Source organism: Cyclopterus lumpus, chromosome 5 (genome assembly GCF_009769545.1).
Source record: "Cyclopterus lumpus isolate fCycLum1 chromosome 5, fCycLum1.pri, whole genome shotgun sequence".
NCBI classification, from domain to species: domain Eukaryota; kingdom Metazoa; phylum Chordata; class Actinopteri; order Perciformes; family Cyclopteridae; genus Cyclopterus; species Cyclopterus lumpus.
In genome coordinates this window covers 14,282,077-14,302,325 of record NC_046970.1, presented here as the reverse complement: position 1 = coordinate 14,302,325, position 20,249 = coordinate 14,282,077, and the positions used below count along the sequence as shown (strand labels likewise).

The window sequence follows — 20,249 nt, the reverse complement described above, 5'->3', positions numbered from 1 at the left end:
ACCCACTTTCGTTTCTGTTCCCCCACGCCCACTTCTAATCACGTGCGCTCATGCATTCTGCATCTGCACCACTAGATCCGCTCAGTACTTTTCCTTCACTCCAGTCTCATTTATATTCCACCCTCCCCATGCCTTTGCTCTCCACCCCTCATCTCCCCCCTCCCTCCTGTTTCTCCCCTTGTGTTTTGTGCTGTCTGGGTCAATCTCAGTTCCTAAAAAAAGATTCACTCTGCACAGGGCTTTGTGGCATCACTTATCGAGTCCATTATTCTGAGTACAAGCACTTGAACAAACGTATTACATCCACACTGAAAATCCTGCTGAAAGCAAGCGAATATGAACACTTTTGACGGATTACAAATGGAGTATTCAAAGCTATCAATGTCTCGATTTGTCAGTGTGATCGACGCACTGATAATTTATTAATGACGCTGGTTCTCTCACAATACTACAATAGCATCACGCAAAACCAGTGAATACAAACATATTGTTGAGGAAAGACAAAAACAAGAACTTTTCATGTATTATTCATCTTTCCTTTAGATGAGGAAATTATATGATGCTATTTAAGTCATGCATAACTTGGTTTTACTGTCAAAAGACACTCAACAGTCTTGGCTTTCTGCTTAATCTGTCGCTGCATTCTCACACGGTTGTAACATATCCTGCTTTCCCAGTGTACATCAGTCCATGGGGACACGCTAGTGTTGTGCAGGTGTTCAGACAGTGTAGAAAGTGGGTCATGTCGGGCACACACTGCAGTGCTCTGCCATACGGCAACACTCCAAGACAGGATATTTATTTACACAGGATGCAATCAGAAACTGCTGTACTGCTTGAGGGCTATTGTCGTTAAATTAAGTTACAATGAGAAACTTTACAAATGAGTGCATTTAAAAACCAGGTGGGTGCTGTGATACGGAAAAGGGATGTGACACTGTAGCTCACATTTTCACACACATGGTGGGCAATTCATCAAGGAGTGTGTGCCTGTTTAGGTGAGACAGGTGAAGGATTGTGTGTCCTTTGGATGACAAGAATACACAAACAGATCTGTTACAAAGCATCTGTCATACATGAAAGCCGGGGTGCAGTGGGTCAGGCCATGCTGTTCACCTTAATGCAATGCACAAAAATAGAAACTCATTAAAAGCTGTATTTTCTACTCTAATCCATTGCAGATTTCCCCTTTTAATAGCTCATTAACAAAAACCCTCACATGCCATTCTGTATTTGATGGTTATCAGATGAAACCCCTTTATGTTGCAGTAAATTCAAGTTTTTGTATTTCGATGAGTTCATTGCTGCAGTCTCTGAAAACCTTACTGTGTAAAGATTAGTTTCCTGTTCGTTATCCACTGGTGTGAACAAGCAGCAGCAACTATATAACTTTGTCACATTTTTGTTGACACACATTGATGGATGAATGCTTTAATTAAGGACAAACAACTGACCTGGATATTGGGAAGAGATTTAAAGCAGGAACAAATTTCCCCGCTCATACTATCTTTATAAACACACTTAAACCCATTTTAATACTGGGTGGCAGATTGCCTTGGTGGGCCATGCGCGGGGGACATGTGACAGTCTATAGAGGAACCAGATGGTCTCTCAAAGAGGGGCCAGTCCAGTTCACGAGGTTGAGGGCAAAGCTTCTGTCCCCATTTTTTTTTGGACGACATAATCCTTTTAAAATATCCCTAGGGTCAGTGAGACAAAAAAGGAATCCAGATTAAAAGTTATCGAGAACAAAGAATTGAAATAACTCGGACACAGAAGGGAGATTATGTCCTTTTTGTTGAAAAGGATCAAGAGGTGATTATTTGACTTCAATATGTTTTGATTTGTAAATGTGAACTTTTTAAAATGTATTATTATTATATATATATATATATATATATATATATATATATATATATATATATATATATATATATACTACTATATATAACTGTTTTTAAGAATCTCAGGAAGCTCATAAAGAAATAGGAATTAAACTGAAGAAACAGACTTTGGCATGCATCTTTTGCAAACATATACACACACAACTCACAGTTGTGTGTGTATATGTTTGCATGTGTGTCACAAAAGTTACTGAATTGTCTGCTTTTCTGTCCATAAGTCAACACAGTTTAATTGGACGACCATTTGCCCCGGCTGTCATGCAGGCTGTAATCCTACGCGTGGGAGCGCCCTAAATACATGCTTCAGCATTATATTTCTGTGTATTATCATTAATAATAAAATTGCACACACATCCAAACATAGCCCACAACATAGATTTGTGTAGTATGAATTATGGCCTAGGCTGCAATACAGTTTGGGTTGGTGCGGCGTAATTACTGTAAGAAAAACACAAGCAAAAATATTTATTGAAATGGCACTGAACTCAAGGTCGCCTTTTAAACAAATGTCATTCAAAATGATTTGAGGGAACGTCATCATGTGATTAAATGGGGAGACTTTGGGAGGTTCATTATATGTTCTTGAACTGATGCTGTGAGAGAATGTAACAGAAATTATGACTTTGTAGAGATTTGTTTTGGACAATATAATCCTTTTAAAATAAAATTCAGATTAAAACCCAGAACAAATACTTGAAATAACTCTGATACAGAAGGGAGATTATGTCATTTTTGTTGAAAATTATCAAGAGGATATAATATTCAAGACTTCTAGGAAATAGACTGAACATAGAGACAGTCTGGCTGAGGTTTCAAAGTGAACTATTTCCCTCCACTACCTGGCAGCCACTCAGGAGACGTCCAGTCAATAATCAGGATCCCAAAGTGTTGGTCGGGCAAGACAGTTATTGCTTTACCTTCCTGTTTCAGTGACAGGCTGCAACTGATGTGGTTGTTAGGAGGAACTTATCTGCCCCCTACTGGTGGACATTACGTAAACACGTGTTAGTTCAGTATGGAGCAGGCTGACAGGAGCACAGTTTATAAACACACGCACACGCACGCACGCACGCGCGCACACACACACGGAATTAACTCGTATTATCATAAAAAAGGTTAGAAAATATAAGAGAAATATACACACTGTGCCATTAAACAACACTACCTATCCCACTAATGTATATCTTTTGCATATTTGCCACTCCTTAACACAAATATAGCACATATATAATCAACAACTACAACATTAGTGTGAAAGTATACAGTATACAGTGTATATTTTATCTGCATTAGTAATCCATCCCATAGTAACTAAAGCCACACAGTATCAACACTGTCACTTGCATGCATTCTACAGTGTTGTGGATAACTACTACATATAATGTATAATAAGAGGGGTATACTGAATGCTTTCATGCACTAGATGTAAAGAGCAAGTGTTCCACAGCACCTTTTTGTATCATGCACACATCTTATTCTATCCAGTACAGACCTATATACAGTATATGGATCAGACACACGTATTATGCATTACTTATACACAGCTGCTCCTTGACAAGGCCTTGGCCTGCACCCTATGCACAACATGCTTGATAGATCCAAGCTGTATATATAGTCCCACTGTCCAACTCTCTCCCAATGTAAATTAAGTGTTGGTTTCCTGTCATGTATGACTCCATAACAGTCAGTGTCCTTACGTATATGTCACAATGCAGCCTGTACAAATACTTTGACAGACCAATTATTGAACTCTGCTGTCAGGGACTGTACTCTGACCCCAGAGCAGAGCCGCACCCTTGTTTATGATAGGCGAGCAAACTTCCTGCTCACGCGTGTGACAACCCGCTTTAGCCAATCAACTTCTTCTACAGGCGTGTAGGCGGGACTTCCTGTACAGTAGTCCAACATGGCGGTTATGTCGCTCGCTTGAGTGTGTAGTGGAAACTGCGAAAGTTAAGTCATTTACGGTCCATTTCAGTGACAGAGAGTAGAGTAAAAGAAGTAAGTGTGTAGACTGCGTGCATCGGCTTTGGGAAATGAAGGGAAAAGAGCGGTCGCCGGTGAAGAAACGCTCTCGCGCGCCAGATGATGGCAGAGACCGAGGAGGAAGCCACCCGGCCAACAAGAAGAGCGGAGCCCTGTCGACGCTCGGCAGCAACAACGGCAACGGCGCTGCTCACAGCGGGGCTTCGTCCAGGAGAAGTTTACACAGTGAGAAAAGAGACATGAGGGATTCAGACGGACATAATTCATCCAGTCGGACTAGTAGCGGTTACGACTACCAAGTTGTTTCGGGGAACAAGCCGTACGGAGGCGCTGACATCGACGCGGAAGCAGCCAGGTCCGGTTCACGCAGTGACCCGCGGCCTCCGTCAAACCCTGAAAACGAGTACAAGACTCTCAAGATAAGTGAACTGGGCAACCAGCTGAACGACGAGGAGATAGAGGATGGATTGTTTCACGAGTTTAAGAGATTTGGGGACGTTAGTGTGAAAATAAGTCGTGAAAACGACGACAGGGTGGCGTATGTGAACTTCAGGAGGCCGGATGACGCCCGCTCTGCTAAACACGCCCGCGGTAAGCTGGTGTTGTACGACCGGCCTCTGAAGATAGAGACAGTTTACACGAACAGACTCCCAAGTCGCTCCCCTGTTTTAAAAGACAATTTCTCTCCAGCACCCAGGCATCTCCACTCTCAGAGGCCCCTTTCTCCCACTGGTATGGGATATAGAGACTACCGATTACAGCAGCTGGCCCTGGGCCGTCTCCCCCCCCCTCCTCCTGCTCCTCCTCTGCCTCCACCACATCACATCAGAGATCTGGAAAGAGACAGAGATTTTTCAGTATACGATGCCAGGAATAGACCCCCGTTCATCCCTGAATGTGCTGTTTTCCGCGAGGAGGACCTGATGACTCCTGAGGATGACCAGAGGGCGAACAGGACTTTGTTTCTGGGCAACCTGGATGTCGGTGTGACAGAGAGTGACCTGAGGAGGGCGTTTGACAGGTTTGGGATGATAACAGAAGTGGATATAAAGCGCGCAGTGCGAGGCCAGAGCAACACTTATGGATTCATCAAGTTTGAGAATCTTGACATGGCTCATCGTGCCAAAGTAGCGATGTCAGGGAAAGTGGTGGGCCACAACCCAATTAAAATTGGGTATGGTAAACCTACCCCCACAACAAGGCTGTGGGTGGGGGGCCTTGGACCCTGGGTTCCACTCGCTGCACTAGCCAAGGAGTTTGACCGCTTTGGTACCATCAGGACTATAGACTACAGGAAAGGTGAAGTGTGGGCTTACATCCAGTATGAAAGTTTGGATGCTGCTCAGGCTGCATGTACTCACATGAGAGGCTTTCCTCTCGGTGGTCCTGACAGGAGACTGAGAGTAGATTTTGCCGATACAGAGCACCGCTACCAGCACCAGCAGTACATACAGCTCCCACTACCCCTGCCGCACTACGACTTTGTTCCGGTGCCCTTTGCCCACCGCCTTACAGACTCAGGGAGATTGAGGGAAAGGTCCCCTCCACTTCCTGCTCGCTTCAGAGACAGGGGCCTGTACACCAGTGCTGAATGGTCTGGCTTGGGTGTCCACGATAGAATGCGAGGAGCAGGCTTTGATCCCATAGATCGTCTTGAAAGGCGTCCCCATGAGACCTGGTCAATAGACCGTGATTTACAAGGCAGAGATTTAAACCGCAAAAGGAGACATTTGGATGATGGAAGTCGGCTGGATCATTCACCTGACAACATCGACTTTGGTCTGTGCCGTCACGGCAACTCATTAGAGCGCAGCCCTGGAGGGAGTAGCCGAGATGGGGGACGCTACAGTGACCCTGAACGCCTGCCTCGCTCTGGCAAAACCTCCCCTGTCAGAGAGCGCCAGAACACTGGCTTTGGAGACAAGAGAAGAAAAACACTTACCCCGCCTGCAACAGGCTCCTGCACTGAGAAGGACCGCAAAATCAAAGCAATTGACTCATCCAAGAGCCCAGCTAAGAAGGAGGATTGCTTGGAACATCTCCCCTCCTCTCATTCCTCCAAGTCTGGACAGCCGTCCAAGCAGGCAGCTGGAGGAGAAAAGCTAAGTCAGGTCTGGCAGGGTGTCCTCCTGCTGAAGAATAGCAGCTTTCCCACATCACTGCACCTGCTGGAGGGGGACATGGCAGTGGCTACTAGTCTGCTGTTGCAGGCCTCCACAGGGGGTCAAGCGTCCCAGCTGAAGATCAGCCAGCGCCTGCGACTCGACCAACCCAAGATAGATGAAGTTTCACGTCGCATCAAAGCTGCCAGCTCTAGTGGATATGCCATCCTTCTGGCCGTGCCCGGGAAATGTGAAGACGAAGGGATCCAGGACGCCAACAGCTCGGCTGAGAGACCTCTCAAGAATCTGGTTTCCTACCTGAAGCAGAAGGAGGCAGCCGGCATCATCAGCCTCCCTGTGGGGGGCAGCCGTGACAAGGACCACGGAGGAGTCCTTCACTGTTTCCCTCCATGTGAATTCTCACAGCAGTTTGTGAATGCTTCTGCCAAAGCCTTTGCCAAATCAGAGGATGACTACATGGTGATGGTCATTATCAGAGGAGCGTCATGATAACAAAAAATAATAATATTCACAATGTCTCTTTTCACACTCATGAACTGTTAAACTGTGAGTTGTAAAAACAGGGAGAATTAATAACAACAGAGTAACAGGAAGTGATGATTAATGATACATTTATATTCCCTAACCTGCATGGTAGCTTGTATCTCATCCTGTGAAAGGTTTATAGAAATGAAAAGCACGTTAAATTAAAAGGTTTTGATAAATTGATACATTTAATTAATAATTCAGGTGACATTCTGCTTTTTAGTTAACAGATTAATGTACTTAGCATATACTTCTAAAGTAATTCAGAGCAAGCTACAGTGCTGTGAATCAATGCTATATTTTGCCTCTCATTTAAAAAGAAACACAATTCCTTCATATGATTTGATACAATGCAATGAGTATTTTTGCTTTAATTTAATCTGTTATCAGCATAGATTCAATGGCTAGTGTCAACACATTTGTAGTGCTATAATGTTTTTACAGTCAGCCTTTGAAAAAGAAAATTAAACCAAACTCGTGCATATGATTTAGGATGTATATCCATTTGCTCTAAAGCGTTACCTATTGCTCATTAATAGGATTACTCCAGATGTGCATCTGTATTGCTTTCTTCTCACCAAGTAAACGTTTTGATTCAAAGTGTCATTATATAACAGCTTTTCTATTTTTGTCTTTTTAGGCCAGTCCTGCTTAAAGCTAAATAAAATTGTGGAAATACATTGGGTTAACTACAGTAGGGCATTAAAGATTTTAGTACATTGATGACATTAACATAAATGCTCCTGTCTGAGCCACATCTGGAGGTTTATGTGATATAAGGTGAAGGTTTCACTAAGCATTGGTAGATGTATGGAGGGGTGGACACAAGCAGCAATCACCTGTATATCATAATGTAGTTCAACACAATAACCTTGCAAAGAACAGTGCTCTTAAGAAGCTACTTATGTTTAGTTTTAATATACATTTTATTTAGAGAGACAATTTTAGCTCTGTTTATTTTTGACCCCCACGGTATGCATTGTAGCATTAACAAATATTTACGGCTGAAACTGATGATTAAGCTACTGGTTCTTTTCTTGGTTAAATAAATAATGATTTGGTCTAGAATAGAAAAAAGGGGAACATGTGATGTTTTTATGTCTTCAAATAGCATTTTATTTTGTCCTATCAACTGTCCAAAACCAAAGAAGAAAACAAAGATATATTAATATATAACTGATTGATTAAACAATTATCATAATTGTTGTAGAGAAAGTATTTATCAATTGACTAATCAAGCTGGGTAATATATTGTATGTCTGATCATATCATCCAGGTTTGCTTTTGTCCACCCCTTTTTATATTGTACTTTTATTGGCATATTTAATTTAGTTACAACAGTAACTGGTTAATCAAATTCTTCACATTTCTTATGTTTTAATCCAGTAATTACAATTACTAGTCCAGCAAAGTGTGTACTGTTTAAGAAAAAGATGATATAACCTCTAAATAAATGTAAAGGCTCTATGTAGGTTATGCGATGCATATCTCTGATGACTGATCAGGAGTCTACAAGTAGACACTATTGCTCTCAGTGGACTTCTGAATGAGTGAAAGGAGAGAAGGCCCATCTCCAGTGGCCTTACACACGCCTTCCTCTGAAAGGACTGTTCATTATTATATTTCATGCTTTGATTTGAGTACTGTGATTCAAATGGAGAAAAGAAATGATATCTGGAGAGAGAAATGGAGAACATCCGTGCTCATGGGCCTAAGAAGTATACCTAACTGTCAAAGTGCAACAAGCACTTTTGTCTCAATAAATTTACTCTTTCATGGGAAACACGACTGCCTTGGAAGACAACTTTTGTGACCTTTTCTGTGCTTGGAATTGTCTCTCAAACTCGAAAGGCTTTATCACTTTGACAGCAGGAGCCTTCCCAGCTTAAAGGAAAGGGAAGTGTGAGAATCGGGGCGGTCGGCCTCTCGGTTCTGAGTTTTCATTTTGTTGATGATCGTCATTTGTTGAATGACTTCTTTGTGAGGAGCTTCATTCAAAGTGAAATTGGCCACACTAGAATGCTTTTTTCAGTCCTGCAAAGGCAACTCAAGAGTCACTCTCTCTCTTCAGTTATGTGGCTCATTCCTCAGTCGCCTCTGGCCCGTTGGTTTCGGAGGTGTGGCGGAGAACCATCTGGTTTGTCGCTCGCCAAGTTTTGCCAAACTCACCCGGGTCGCGTCAATCTGACAGCCTCTCAGTGGAAGCACAGCGGTGTTCGAAGGCCCTCTGTCTCCGTTCTCATCTGGCTCCAGCAGCACAGAGTATTGTTTGAGCGTTTGCAGCAGCTCAACAAAGGAGTAAAGTTCATTTGTCTATTTGCTTGTTGTTCTTGCATTGGAGTTTTGAAGAAGATCTCCGTGCTAGGGCCAGACTTCGAACGTGTCTCGTCCAGTGCCGGAGAAGATGTTGAGACGATGACACGTCATCCGCTATATTTGCCTTTTTAAATGGAAAGGAAACGCAACTGAGGAGAAAAGAATGCCAGTGCCGTGCTGGGATTCATAATTATTTGTTGATATGTTGATCTGAATAACACACATAACTCTATATGAAAGCAAAGTGAAGAGTATCCTGAAATGAGTCGGGACGTATCTCATCCAGACTGCTGTTCCTGCTCATCGCTGCTTCATCTCCAAACAAAAGGGACTGGCGCTGCTTCCAGTAGCCACACAGTGCCGCGGCTGGGATTCGAGGTCTCCGGTGCTGTAAAAGGTTTGAGTCTCACACTGGCTGTACCTGCTCCTGTTGCACAGGTAAAGTATCAAGATGACCTAAACTACAGGCGTGGGTACGTATTAAATGTGCAAGACTACTACAAACACACAAGGCCCTTTTTATAAGCTGGTGAAAGGGGGTAAAATTTGCAAAAAATACAAAGAAATTAATGTCCATGAAATAAATAGCAAGCTAATTTCAATTCAGTTTATTTTGTATAGCCCAATATCACACATTTGCCTCAGAGGGCTTTACAATCTGTACACATACGACATCCCTGTCCCAGGACCTCACATCGGATCAGGAAAAACTCCCCAAAAATAACCTTTCACAGGGAAGAAAGGGAAGAAACCTTCAGGAGAGCAACAGAGGAGGATCCCTCTCCCCGGATGGACAGATGCAATAGATGTCATGTGTACAGAATGAACAGCATTACAGAGTTAATACCCACAATGCACAGCTTTTGACAGTTGGAGATGATGATTTAACAAAAAATAAAATAAAATTAGTTCTTAGTTTGTCAAGGTAAGGTCAAGGTAAGGTCAGTGTTGATGAGGGTCGACTTAGGACTTCTTTACTGATTCAACCTTAAGTATATTAAACTGAGTCGTTATTATCCAAGTGCTGTCCTGGATAATGAAAGTGGTATAATGTATCCAATAGTGTGGATTAGTAAATCAGATATGTAAATTAAATAGTGCCAGTGTGTATTTTTAGAGATTTTAGAAGGCTGACAAATAGTATGGGTGTGTATAATAAATATGCATTACCCTCGCCTTAAGCTAAACACTAGAAACGGGAGAGCCAAACCATAAGTCGGGACCTGGGAAATCAGGGCAATAAAGGTGGTTGAAAAGGAACTGTAGGAGCTAGTGAGGTCAATGCTTTATCTTTAGTTAAAACCGGCAAGCTGTACAATGTGGACACACAGTCGGCGCCTACTTCTCTGTTGCTTGTTCTGCCCTGATTTGACCTCTTTGGCATAACAACTTGAAGGACTCTGCTGTGTTTTGTACACAAACGCTGCATGTGACTCTGAACTTGCCCATGAACTAAACGGGTTTAAAACATATTACTGATAAACAACACACAGTGTATTTACTATATCATTAGACTGCATTGTCAAAATTAGGTACATTTTCTAGAATTTAAGTAAAACAAATTATAAATAAAAACTCTTAACCCTGTATAGTGTGTATTTCAAAAATCACACTATGTTTGGGATTAACAGCCTAAACGTTGAGCTAACCTAAAGATGATTATGTGATGCTGAATACTATCATTTCACTCTTTTCTTTTCTCCTTTAACCTTTTTTTCCACTACCACCTAAACATTTTCTTTTCATAATATCATCTGGTCATAATTGAAATGTTGAGTATTTCAGGTCGTTGCCTCAGTTTGCGGACGAGAAAGGAGGAAAACTCTTCTTTCTCTGAAAAGACTCATAATGACCTGCAGTGTGACTGAAGGAGCTCGATACAGCTGGAGAGAACTCTGAAGTTAGGAGTTCAAGGAATTCATCAGACAAGAGAACCTCTGCCTTGGTGAGTACAATTTCAATTTGTTTTAGAACGTGCACTTCTCAAATATAACCTGTTACTATTTTATTGTAATAATGTAAATTGCATTTGTACTTGAATAAAAGTAGCTTTTCTTGAAACACATTCTGACGTTGTGTCTTTTTTTTAACATTTGAGTGTCTGGTTTTTAGACTCAGTCCTCTAGAGGGCAGAGTTAAACTACCAGAGCGCATGAACAGAGACGTGCCTTCAGGGGGAAATGATACAGTATCAGTGTTATTCAGTTCATTTATGGTTGACAGCTGAGGAAGTTTATTTTGAGATGGTAAACTTATTTCACCCTAATGTCAATGACATTTGGTCTACATGGATTTACTCTTTATCTTTAAAAAGCCAATACTACTTCAAACACCCCTCCATGTGACAGGGGCCTTTACAGTTTCTGCAGTCAATAATAGTTTACAGTTCTTTCTTTAAGTACACAGAGTAGATGAGAAAAGTCAACAGAAACTCCTTCAGAACGGCGTCTGGGAAAGGTCAAACCTCTGCAGTCACCACTTATAAAACAGACGTGTGACTATGAGAGAAGGTGCTGAATGAAACTTTCTTTTGAGTTGCCCATATCCACTGAAGGATGCACGTGTCAACCCCTGATTGTCTGCTAAAGTGAACTTGATGCCACTTCAAAGCCCGACACATAGAAACCTTTTGTTCGAACCACTTTATCTGCCCCACTGTATTGGATACCTGTCCTCCAAACAAACCCGTTTCCCCACCACCTAATACTATAACAGAACTGGACTCCCCCTTATTCATTTGAAATTGAATCTGATCAGTCTTTTATCCCACAGACGACCAAATCAAGTAGTTTCATGAAGCTTTAGGTTTGTTTTTTGTCAGTGAAGTTTATCCATGTTGGTTTAAAACCGGCCTGTAAGTTATACTAAAGACATTTGAACTATAACTCTTACATATATACATATTCGTCAAACAAAACTTAGATAGGCTATATACATACAGTGATATATATATATATACATACATACATATTTGTCAAACAAAACTTAGATACATACAGTGATATATATATATACACACATGTATATGTGTGTGTGTGTATATATATATATATATATATATATATATATACACACACATGTATATGTGTGTGTGTATGTATATATATATATATATATATATATATATATATATATATATACACACACATGTATATGTGTGTGTGTGTGTATATATATCTCTATATATAGAGAGAGATATATATACATTATGTGTGTGTGTATATATACATTATATGTATGTATGTATATATATATATATGTGTGTGTATGTATATATTTATATATGTCTGTATGTATGTATATATATATATATATATATATATATATATGTGTGTGTGTATGTATAAAACCTTCTACAGCTTCATTAAAGTATTTGAGTTTAATCGTCTGTTTTTTATTTCAATAATATGATCTTAATTATGAGTAAGTAACTAAAACAGTCAATAGAAAAGGTGAAACTTATTTATATATATTTATATTCAACAAACTGTTAACACGTAACTGTTTATTTTATTTCAGCTGGGTGTGTTGACTTTTAATGTGGATTCTGTTTATGTGGATTCAAGTTTACTTTGAATGAAGAACTATTTGCTTAATGCTAAATTGATTGTCATTAGATTAAATGCATTGGGATAAAATTACTCTGCTTCTATTGTTTCCTTTATCTCATTCAGCACTCTGCAAAGTGGTTTATATATATATATTTGGATAATGTAAATGTGAAATCCTTTATTCAAATGATCAACTATTAACTGAATCATTCAATAGAAAATGTGAAACTTGTTTTTTAGTCATTTATATTTGACAAACCGTTAACACGTAACTTTATTTTATTTTAGATGGGTGTGTTGACTTTTAATGTGGATATTTGGTCTAAATTTGCTTTGAATAAAGAACCGAGTAAACTTCTATTCTTTACTTAACGCTAAATTGATTGACATTAGATTAAAAGGCAATGGGATTAAAGTGCTCTGCTCCTATTGTTTCCTTTATCTGAATTATCTCATTCAGCACTGGTTTCTTATCAGGTGAGCTGTATTGAGTGTTACTGTAAAAAGGAGGAGTTGAGTCCAGTTTGACCTCTATATAAAGTCAGCATCTGCACTACTGGGAGATCTTTATTGGGTCGCTTTAGAAATAATGAAGTCTGCCTTTGTTTTACTAACGTTCTTGGCTGTCTCACAGGGAATTATCAGGTAAGATATACAACAAACTTTCACTTATAATAAACTAAAAGTATGTTATTTACCATATTTTTTAGTGTTGTCGCTGAAGGTGATTTTCAATGTCAATAGATGTTTGAAATAGTGATAACATTCAGAGCAAATTAGAACAGAATAGAGTGATGATGCGGGGCTGCACGGTGGTGTAGTGGCTAGCACTGTCGCCTCACAGCAAGAGGGCTGCGGGTTCGATTCCCTGTCGGAGCGGTCCTTCTGTGTGGAGTTTGCATGTTCTCCCCGTGGCAGCGTGGGTTCTCTCCGGGCTCTCCGGCTTCCTCCCACAGTCCAAAGACATGCTGCAGGTTAATTGATCTCTAAATTGCCCATAGGTGTGAATGTGAGAGTGAATGGTTGTATGTCCCTACATGTGCCCTCGATGGACTGGCGGCCTGTCCAGGGTGTCCCCTGCCTTCGCCCTATGTCAGCTGGGATAGGCTCCAGCACCCCCGCGACCCTAATGAGGATAAGCGGTATTGAAAATGGATGGATGGATGGATGGATGGATAGAGTGATGATGCTCTCTAAGATTTATTTAAAGAATATTTAAAATGTTATTAGAAATAATTAAACCCTGGGAAGCCTTAGGACAATCTTGAGGTCAAATTACACTTCGAAAAAAAAAAAATATATATTGTATATAGATTGTTGATGTTTTCTAGAACTGAGTACTTTTATTCTAAAGTAGTAGATTTGTTTCCACTTTTTTGATGGCCTTTATAAAGGTTTCATGTTTTCTTAAGTAAGAGAAAAGAAATGCGTTCACACACAAAAACAATTATTTTGTATCAAGCATTGACACCCTGACTTGGTCCATATGCTGAATTAGTTGCACCCCCACCTGTCCATACAGGGTGTCAATGCTTGATACAAAATAATTGTTTTTGTGTGTGAACGCATTTCTTTTCTCTTACTTAAGAAAACATGAAACCTTTATAATTGCTGCCATCGGTGTGTGAATGAGAGACAGACTGTAACGTGCTTTGGATAAAAGTGTTCTATAAATCCAGCATTTATGAACATCCCACCCTTCTGAGACCTTTTCTAGTTCTGAACTCTTTTGTTTATCTTTCTGTCCTACTTTCCAAAATCACTCAGGCTGAAACTCCTTTTTAGGATAAGTTATGAGAGCTGACAAATTCTCAAAACCTGTTTGTGAGTGTGCAATCAGGTAACTGTTGAACTGCCTGTCCAGGATTCCCCTGACGAGAGGGAAGTCAGCCAGGCAGCAGCTGGAGGAAAGAGGCCTGTTGGAAGAGTACCGGAGGAAGATTCCATACAGCCCAGCAGCAAAGTTTCTCCCGAGGAACGAGCAGAGTATGGTGCCCATGACCTTCGACCCAGATGTAAGTAGCATGGAACCACTGTGTACTCTGCCTGGTACAATCATGAAATACATGATCTCACAAGATAATCTTATTTTGGGCAAAGACAACATACTATGGAGAGATTGGTATCGGGACTCCACCTCAGATCTTTAAGGTTCTCTTTGACACCGGTTCCTCCGACCTGTGGGTTCCCTCTGTGAGCTGCACCAGCTCTGCTTGTGGTGAGTTTAATGATGAAACATAATTTATCATAGTGATGATCCTGTATGTTTTTCAGGCCACCAAATCGATTTACCTTTTCAGACATTTTTAACCAAAAATGTTAAACTGGTTCCCTTTTCTTATTTGATTTTGTTATGTCATATATGATAGTAAACTCTAAAACCTTTGTACTATTGGTTGGATTAAAGAAACAATTTGAATACCTCAGGTTCTGGCAAAGTATAATGCACTTTTTGAATTATTGTTAGTGCACTTTTTAAACAAAAGGATTCATCAATAATGAAAATGTTCGTTGCAGCCCTACTTCTTAAAATATTGCTGAATTGACAATATGTGCATACTCTGAAGCCTTTGTAACCGAAGAAGTCTTTGTGTATGAAGTAATGAGATGTACTCTCTGTCAGCTGTTTCTCTCTCTCTTTCTGTCACTAGACAAACATTCAAAGTTCAACAGCTCGGCATCCTCCACTTTTGAGGCAGGCACAAAGACTTTCACAATCTTGTATTACAATGGATATTCATCAGGGATTACTGGATATGAACTCATAGAGGTGAGGATAAGACATTGACGTTGCATTCTTTACCAACTGCTGTAACTAAAATATTGTACTTTTGTACTTTTTGCTTTTTACTGCACTGTATTTATATGTATTTATAGCTACAAGTTACTTTACAGATTCATATTTTGGCTTGTGAAAAATCAGTTTGTAGTTGGGGCTTCTTGACACGTTTAACACTTCTATGAGTTTCATTAAAGTAACGTTGCAATATTTCCCAATAAAGCAAGTCTTTATCATTTTCTTTTTTACATTAATATATCAGCACCTACTAAAGTAAAGGGTCTGAGTACTTCTTCCACCATTGCTGCTGAGATACACCATGTACTTGTACCATGCAGTATGTGATCTGCTTCCTATAACACAATTTGCACTTCCTAATCAGATTGGCAACCTCTTCGTGCACAACCAGATCATTGGCCTCGCTGAAACCGAGTCAATTTTCCTGGACTCTGTGCCCTGGGATGGGATTCTTGGTCTGGCCTTCCCTGGTTTGTCCCATGAGGGAGGCACACCTTTATTTAACACCATATGGAATCAGAACAATATCCCCCAGAACATGTTCTCCATGTACCTGAGCAGGTGAGGTCACAAACAGAGAAATAGAAAATGCTGCACATCTGCTTACAGGTTTCCTTGTGCTGGATGGTGTGTTTATGAATAGTGCAGTGGTCATTTTCTCTAAAAAGTAATCTCTGTACCACTAGTTCTGTAGAGGGCAGCATGTTGATTCTGGGAGGAATGGATTCCTCATATTTCACTGGAACCATGAAGTGGATCCCCGTGTATATGGCCACTAACTTTTGGAACATCCAAATACAAAGGTAGTATCCTTTTCAGGTTTAAATGTCCACGGTGTGTTTTAAACAACGTGGTCACTTCACAATTAACATTATTTTGAGGTCTTCTTCTAGCCTTTGATGTTTGTAACGGATGCATTTGCTCCGATACTTCCTTTATGTTGCAGCATCACCATCAACGGGAACACTGTTGCATGCTCTGGGAGTTGTGCAGCAGTAGTGGACTCTGGTACTTCTTTTATCATCGGCCCTGACAAAGATATTACCAACATCAACGGTTGGTTGGGAGCCTCCTTAGATCAGAATGGTGATGTATGTGTTTTTAAAGTTTTGTATTATAGTAATTTTTTCAGCAAGCTGCTCTGGGTTGAAAAGTGTAACGTGTTGTTGATCTGTCTCTCAGGCTACAGTGAGCTGTGGTGTCACACATTTCCTGCCAGACGTTGTGTTCAACATCAACGGCTACAGCTTTGCTCTTCCTCCATCTGCCTACGTCCTAAAGGTTTGTATTTTAACCACTCTCTGAGGCGTACTTAAAGAGTTAGTTGTTTTAACTAATGACTTTATCAATGTAAATAAATCATGTGTTAAGAAATTCACAATTTTTAGGAGCAATGTTAGCTTTATATAATATAGAATAATGTATGAATATGGACAACTTTTGGGTTGTCAGGCTTTGAGAAATATTTTTTGGGAATGTATATTCTCCTCCCGTAGAACTTGTTTTGTGTTTTTAGCTCTTTAATGAATCGGGACAATACCTACAAAGGAAAATACAACCATTGCATTCTGAAAAAAAACTGCAGGACATCTGAATAAAGATCTGTCTGTTGACAAGTAGTTCATATTTACAACTCAAGCATTTATGGATATTCATATGGAGATAAATCCATAGCCCTTTATTATTGGCATGAACGACGAATGGATTATGGCCTGGATGTTCTGCAGCTTGTTTCCAAAAGTAAGTAGTTGTAGGAAGTGTGTTATTGTTGAACGACAGAGTGGGCTAGTCAAAGACTATTGAGCACCAGCCAAAGACAATTCTCACAGCATGTTTTGAATGATTTAAAGCTCAATAAATGCAAATCAGATTCAAATTTAAGTATGTTCAAGTATGCTGACACAGACAAAAAGTTCTCCGTAGATCTCAATACACTTAAACACAGTGTAAAGAACAAAGGTACAGGATGTTAAAGACACAAGCATACAGCTAAACTTAAACAACGGTATAGCTATTACATGCAGGCAAGCGCTGGTCCACAAACTACATATATTCACGAGAGTTTGTTCTATATACATTCAGTTGCCTGTTTGCTGATGAAGTCTAAAGCAACAGTTCTGCAATAAATTCTACCATCATCAAGGTCACAATGTTCAGTTTTCTGTTGCTTTATACTGACAGGCGTTTTTATTTTCTAACATTTTCTAACATTTGCCTATTTGCATAAATGAGGTTAGGCTAAATAAATAACAATAACACCTATCCGTATAGTGTGATGCAGTTCCATCCCACCACAATAATTCTATAACTTGTATGTATACATTATTAGAAAGTGGATTTTTCTCAATAAAGAAAACAGCTTAATGTCGATACTCAAGTATTTAAATATCCTGAGGTGATAAGATAACCTGCTGCCTTCACTCATGCTCTCTGTCCGGTCTCCTCAGTCTGCATCTGGGTGCAGAACAGGCTTTGCATCTGGCACCTGGATCCTGGGTGAGGTCTTCATGCGGCAGTTTTACACAACTTTCGACGTCGGCAACAACAGGGTGGGCTTTGCTCAGGCTGTGTGATTACAAGTGAAGATCGAGCCAGTTTAACGCAATTTACTTTATTTTCATAACCATGATTCACTGCAAAACAAACTGTCATATAATAGCATTCATATTTGTGAATTCATTTAATAAAGTATTACTTAAAGTCAGCATCTCTCTGTTGTGAAGGAGGAATTCAGGGACTCAAATGCCTCTACAGTTATCCCAGAATATTCTGCAAAGGCAAGAATCAACCCAAATGTTTTGCACTAATATGGATCAGTGTTTTGGTGGCCACTAGATGGCAGAGGACTCAGTGAGCCCTTCACCATTCATGTGGTTCTCCTGGGAGTGGCCTGAGGAGAGGATGAGTCATCATACTTAGAATTCAGTCTCTAAAACACAGAACCGACCGCCCGTCATTCATTGTCAACAGGCGCCGGCTTACATTCATGCCATCTGTGTCTGTGATGTTCAGTGATCTGAGATTTTCTTTAGGCTGCTGTATTTGTTCTAATTATAATCTGTGATTTACGGGGATGTGTCATTCAGCTCTTTTCCAGTACAACATGTGCATCAACACACTGATTGTTAACCCTCTCACTCCTCCTATGAACACTTTTATTTAAGTTATTATTTCCATTGTTTATTTTAATAATTAAATTCTGAATTTAATGCTGCATTGCTGCAGTGTATGTTCCAAAGGTTTCAATCTAGTTGCACACACCTGGCTGGTTTTGCTTGTATAGTGGGTGAACATAGTAACGTGAGGAGCGTGGACATCCATGCAGACCTGTTCAATCATTCATCCTGCAGAGGGGCTGCAGGGTTGCAGGTGAGATTTCACACTCTGGCGTCTGTCAGAAAGATCGACCGACGCCTTTACAAAAAAGGAACTCTGAATAATAATCCTGCAGTCATGTGAAGAAATGTGATGTTGAATGTCCCGCATAATGCTTCTTGCTACAACTACAACATTAAGAGGACATTTGTTTTCGCTGGTATCTGAGGCCTAAATTAGACGTCAAACATCAGGAGGCCAGTGTATTACTGATCCAACTGGCTGTTCTCTCCTGGCAGAGGAGAGTGAATACAGATCAGAGGGCTCACTCTGCTCAGGGAGATCCGTCGGTCAACAAGCCAAATAAGGGTGAAAAGCCAGCAGCACCGAATGTTCCGAGAAGAAAGTAAGTCTGAGCAGCAGGTGCAATAAAATGCGACTCCCTGGGTCTCAACATTTCAAACTATTCGTGTAACTTCTGTGACTGCAGTTCTGTGTGATGGATACAATGCATTTACCTTACAGGAATATAACAAATAATTCAGTCTTTGTTGACATATCTTTGTAGTTTATGAAATAGAGAAAAGAAACAATAATATACAAGATATAATACAGCAAATAACATACAATAAGTCCTTATACAGGATTGCATATATTAAAATACAAGTGTTTGACCTAAATACAGTAGTACAATGAACATACTAATAATATAACTGTTCCGACTTAACACTAAACAAGTAGATTATTCATTCTCAAACTATGACAGTCTTTGGTGATAAGTACCTTTCAGAGGAAAATGGAAATATGTACATGCCTACAGTAGCAGTGTTCCCCTTTTGAGAGACATAAGTCAATGAAGTTCCTCACAATGTAGCTACATTATAATATTATTAGACCCCGCTGCTATGAAGGTTTTCAGTGACAAATATAATTAAGGTGTTGATTCACCTAAATTGTCTTGAAAAAGCACCATGAGAAGTGACAGGATGAGAGTAACTGTTCCTTCAAAATATAAGTACATTTACAGTACATTGCTACATCATCTGGGATTGCTGTGTTTTGTTATTATTCTATTAGCATGAATAATTATGATTGTATTGTATTAGCAGTGCTACTTTAAACTGTGTGACAATAATTCAGAGCCCGAGTGGCTTTAAGTTGGTGAAAACATCATCTGTACAGAGCTCCTTTTATTTCTTGTTTTATATGGTCTAGTTATGATGTGAGCGTCCAAAAACAACAACTTGAAGGTATTTCAGCAATGTAACTGAAAGAAGACGTGTTTGAAAACCGCTACCTTTCATTTACAGTATATCTGCGTCAGGAGGCATGCTGGCTGCACTTCTAGCTGCTATTTCTGACTGTGTTTATGAGACTGGTGGCCGGCTGGCTGGCATTTGCTGATTTGTTGAGGGTTGGGCACTAAAGCGTTCAGTAGATGGTACTCGCTCTCAGTTGTTTCCCCTGGGTGATGCTTCCCGGCTGCTATTAACTGTCCAGTGTGACAGGATGTACATGTATGTTAGCAGTCTGAAAGTAGGGTTATTTGTGTTTAGAACTGACATTAAAGCATTTTGAACATGATTAAGCGTTTCTTACTGACAGTGGACAGCTTTCAACTGTGAATATCTGCAGACCCCACAAGTCTAATTAATTGTTAATAAGATCTCTTTAAAAATGGCTTGAATGCAAATTCGGCCAAAAATGGTTAGAATAAGCAGACATGTTGCAA

The 20,249-nt window shown here is 40.1% G+C and overlaps 2 protein-coding genes across 2 annotated transcripts; both read left to right on the top strand.

Moving 5' to 3' along the window:
- Positions 1-3,787: 3,787 nt before the first annotated feature.
- LOC117730990 (RNA-binding protein 15-like) lies at positions 3,788-8,326 on the top strand. The gene has a single exon (XM_034533097.1). It carries the CDS (start codon positions 3,941-3,943, stop codon positions 6,500-6,502), a length of 2,562 nt encoding a protein of 853 aa, XP_034388988.1. The 5' UTR covers positions 3,788-3,940; the 3' UTR covers positions 6,503-8,326.
- Positions 8,327-12,994: 4,668 nt separating this feature from the next.
- On the top strand, positions 12,995-17,842 carry LOC117730827 (pepsin A-like). The gene is made up of 9 exons (XM_034532821.1): positions 12,995-13,050; positions 14,270-14,420; positions 14,506-14,623; positions 15,057-15,175; positions 15,567-15,763; positions 15,889-16,005; positions 16,149-16,293; positions 16,385-16,483; positions 17,650-17,842. Exons 1-9 carry the CDS (start codon positions 12,995-12,997, stop codon positions 17,773-17,775), a joined length of 1,128 nt encoding a protein of 375 aa, XP_034388712.1. The 3' UTR covers positions 17,776-17,842.
- Positions 17,843-20,249: the final 2,407 nt, after the last annotated feature.

Bases quoted from the DNA above. Each gene is read 5' to 3' on its own strand.
- LOC117730990 (XM_034533097.1), top strand. From the start codon at position 3,941: ATGAAGGGAAAAGAGCGGTCGCCGGTGAAGAAACGCTCTCGCGCGCCA.
- LOC117730827 (XM_034532821.1), top strand. From the start codon at position 12,995: ATGAAGTCTGCCTTTGTTTTACTAACGTTCTTGGCTGTCTCACAGGGA. The intron at 14,624-15,056 runs GTGAGTTTAATG...TTCTGTCACTAG, and splicing joins CTGCACCAGCTCTGCTTGTG to ACAAACATTCAAAGTTCAAC. The intron at 15,764-15,888 runs GTGAGGTCACAA...CTGTACCACTAG, and splicing joins TTCTCCATGTACCTGAGCAG to TTCTGTAGAGGGCAGCATGT.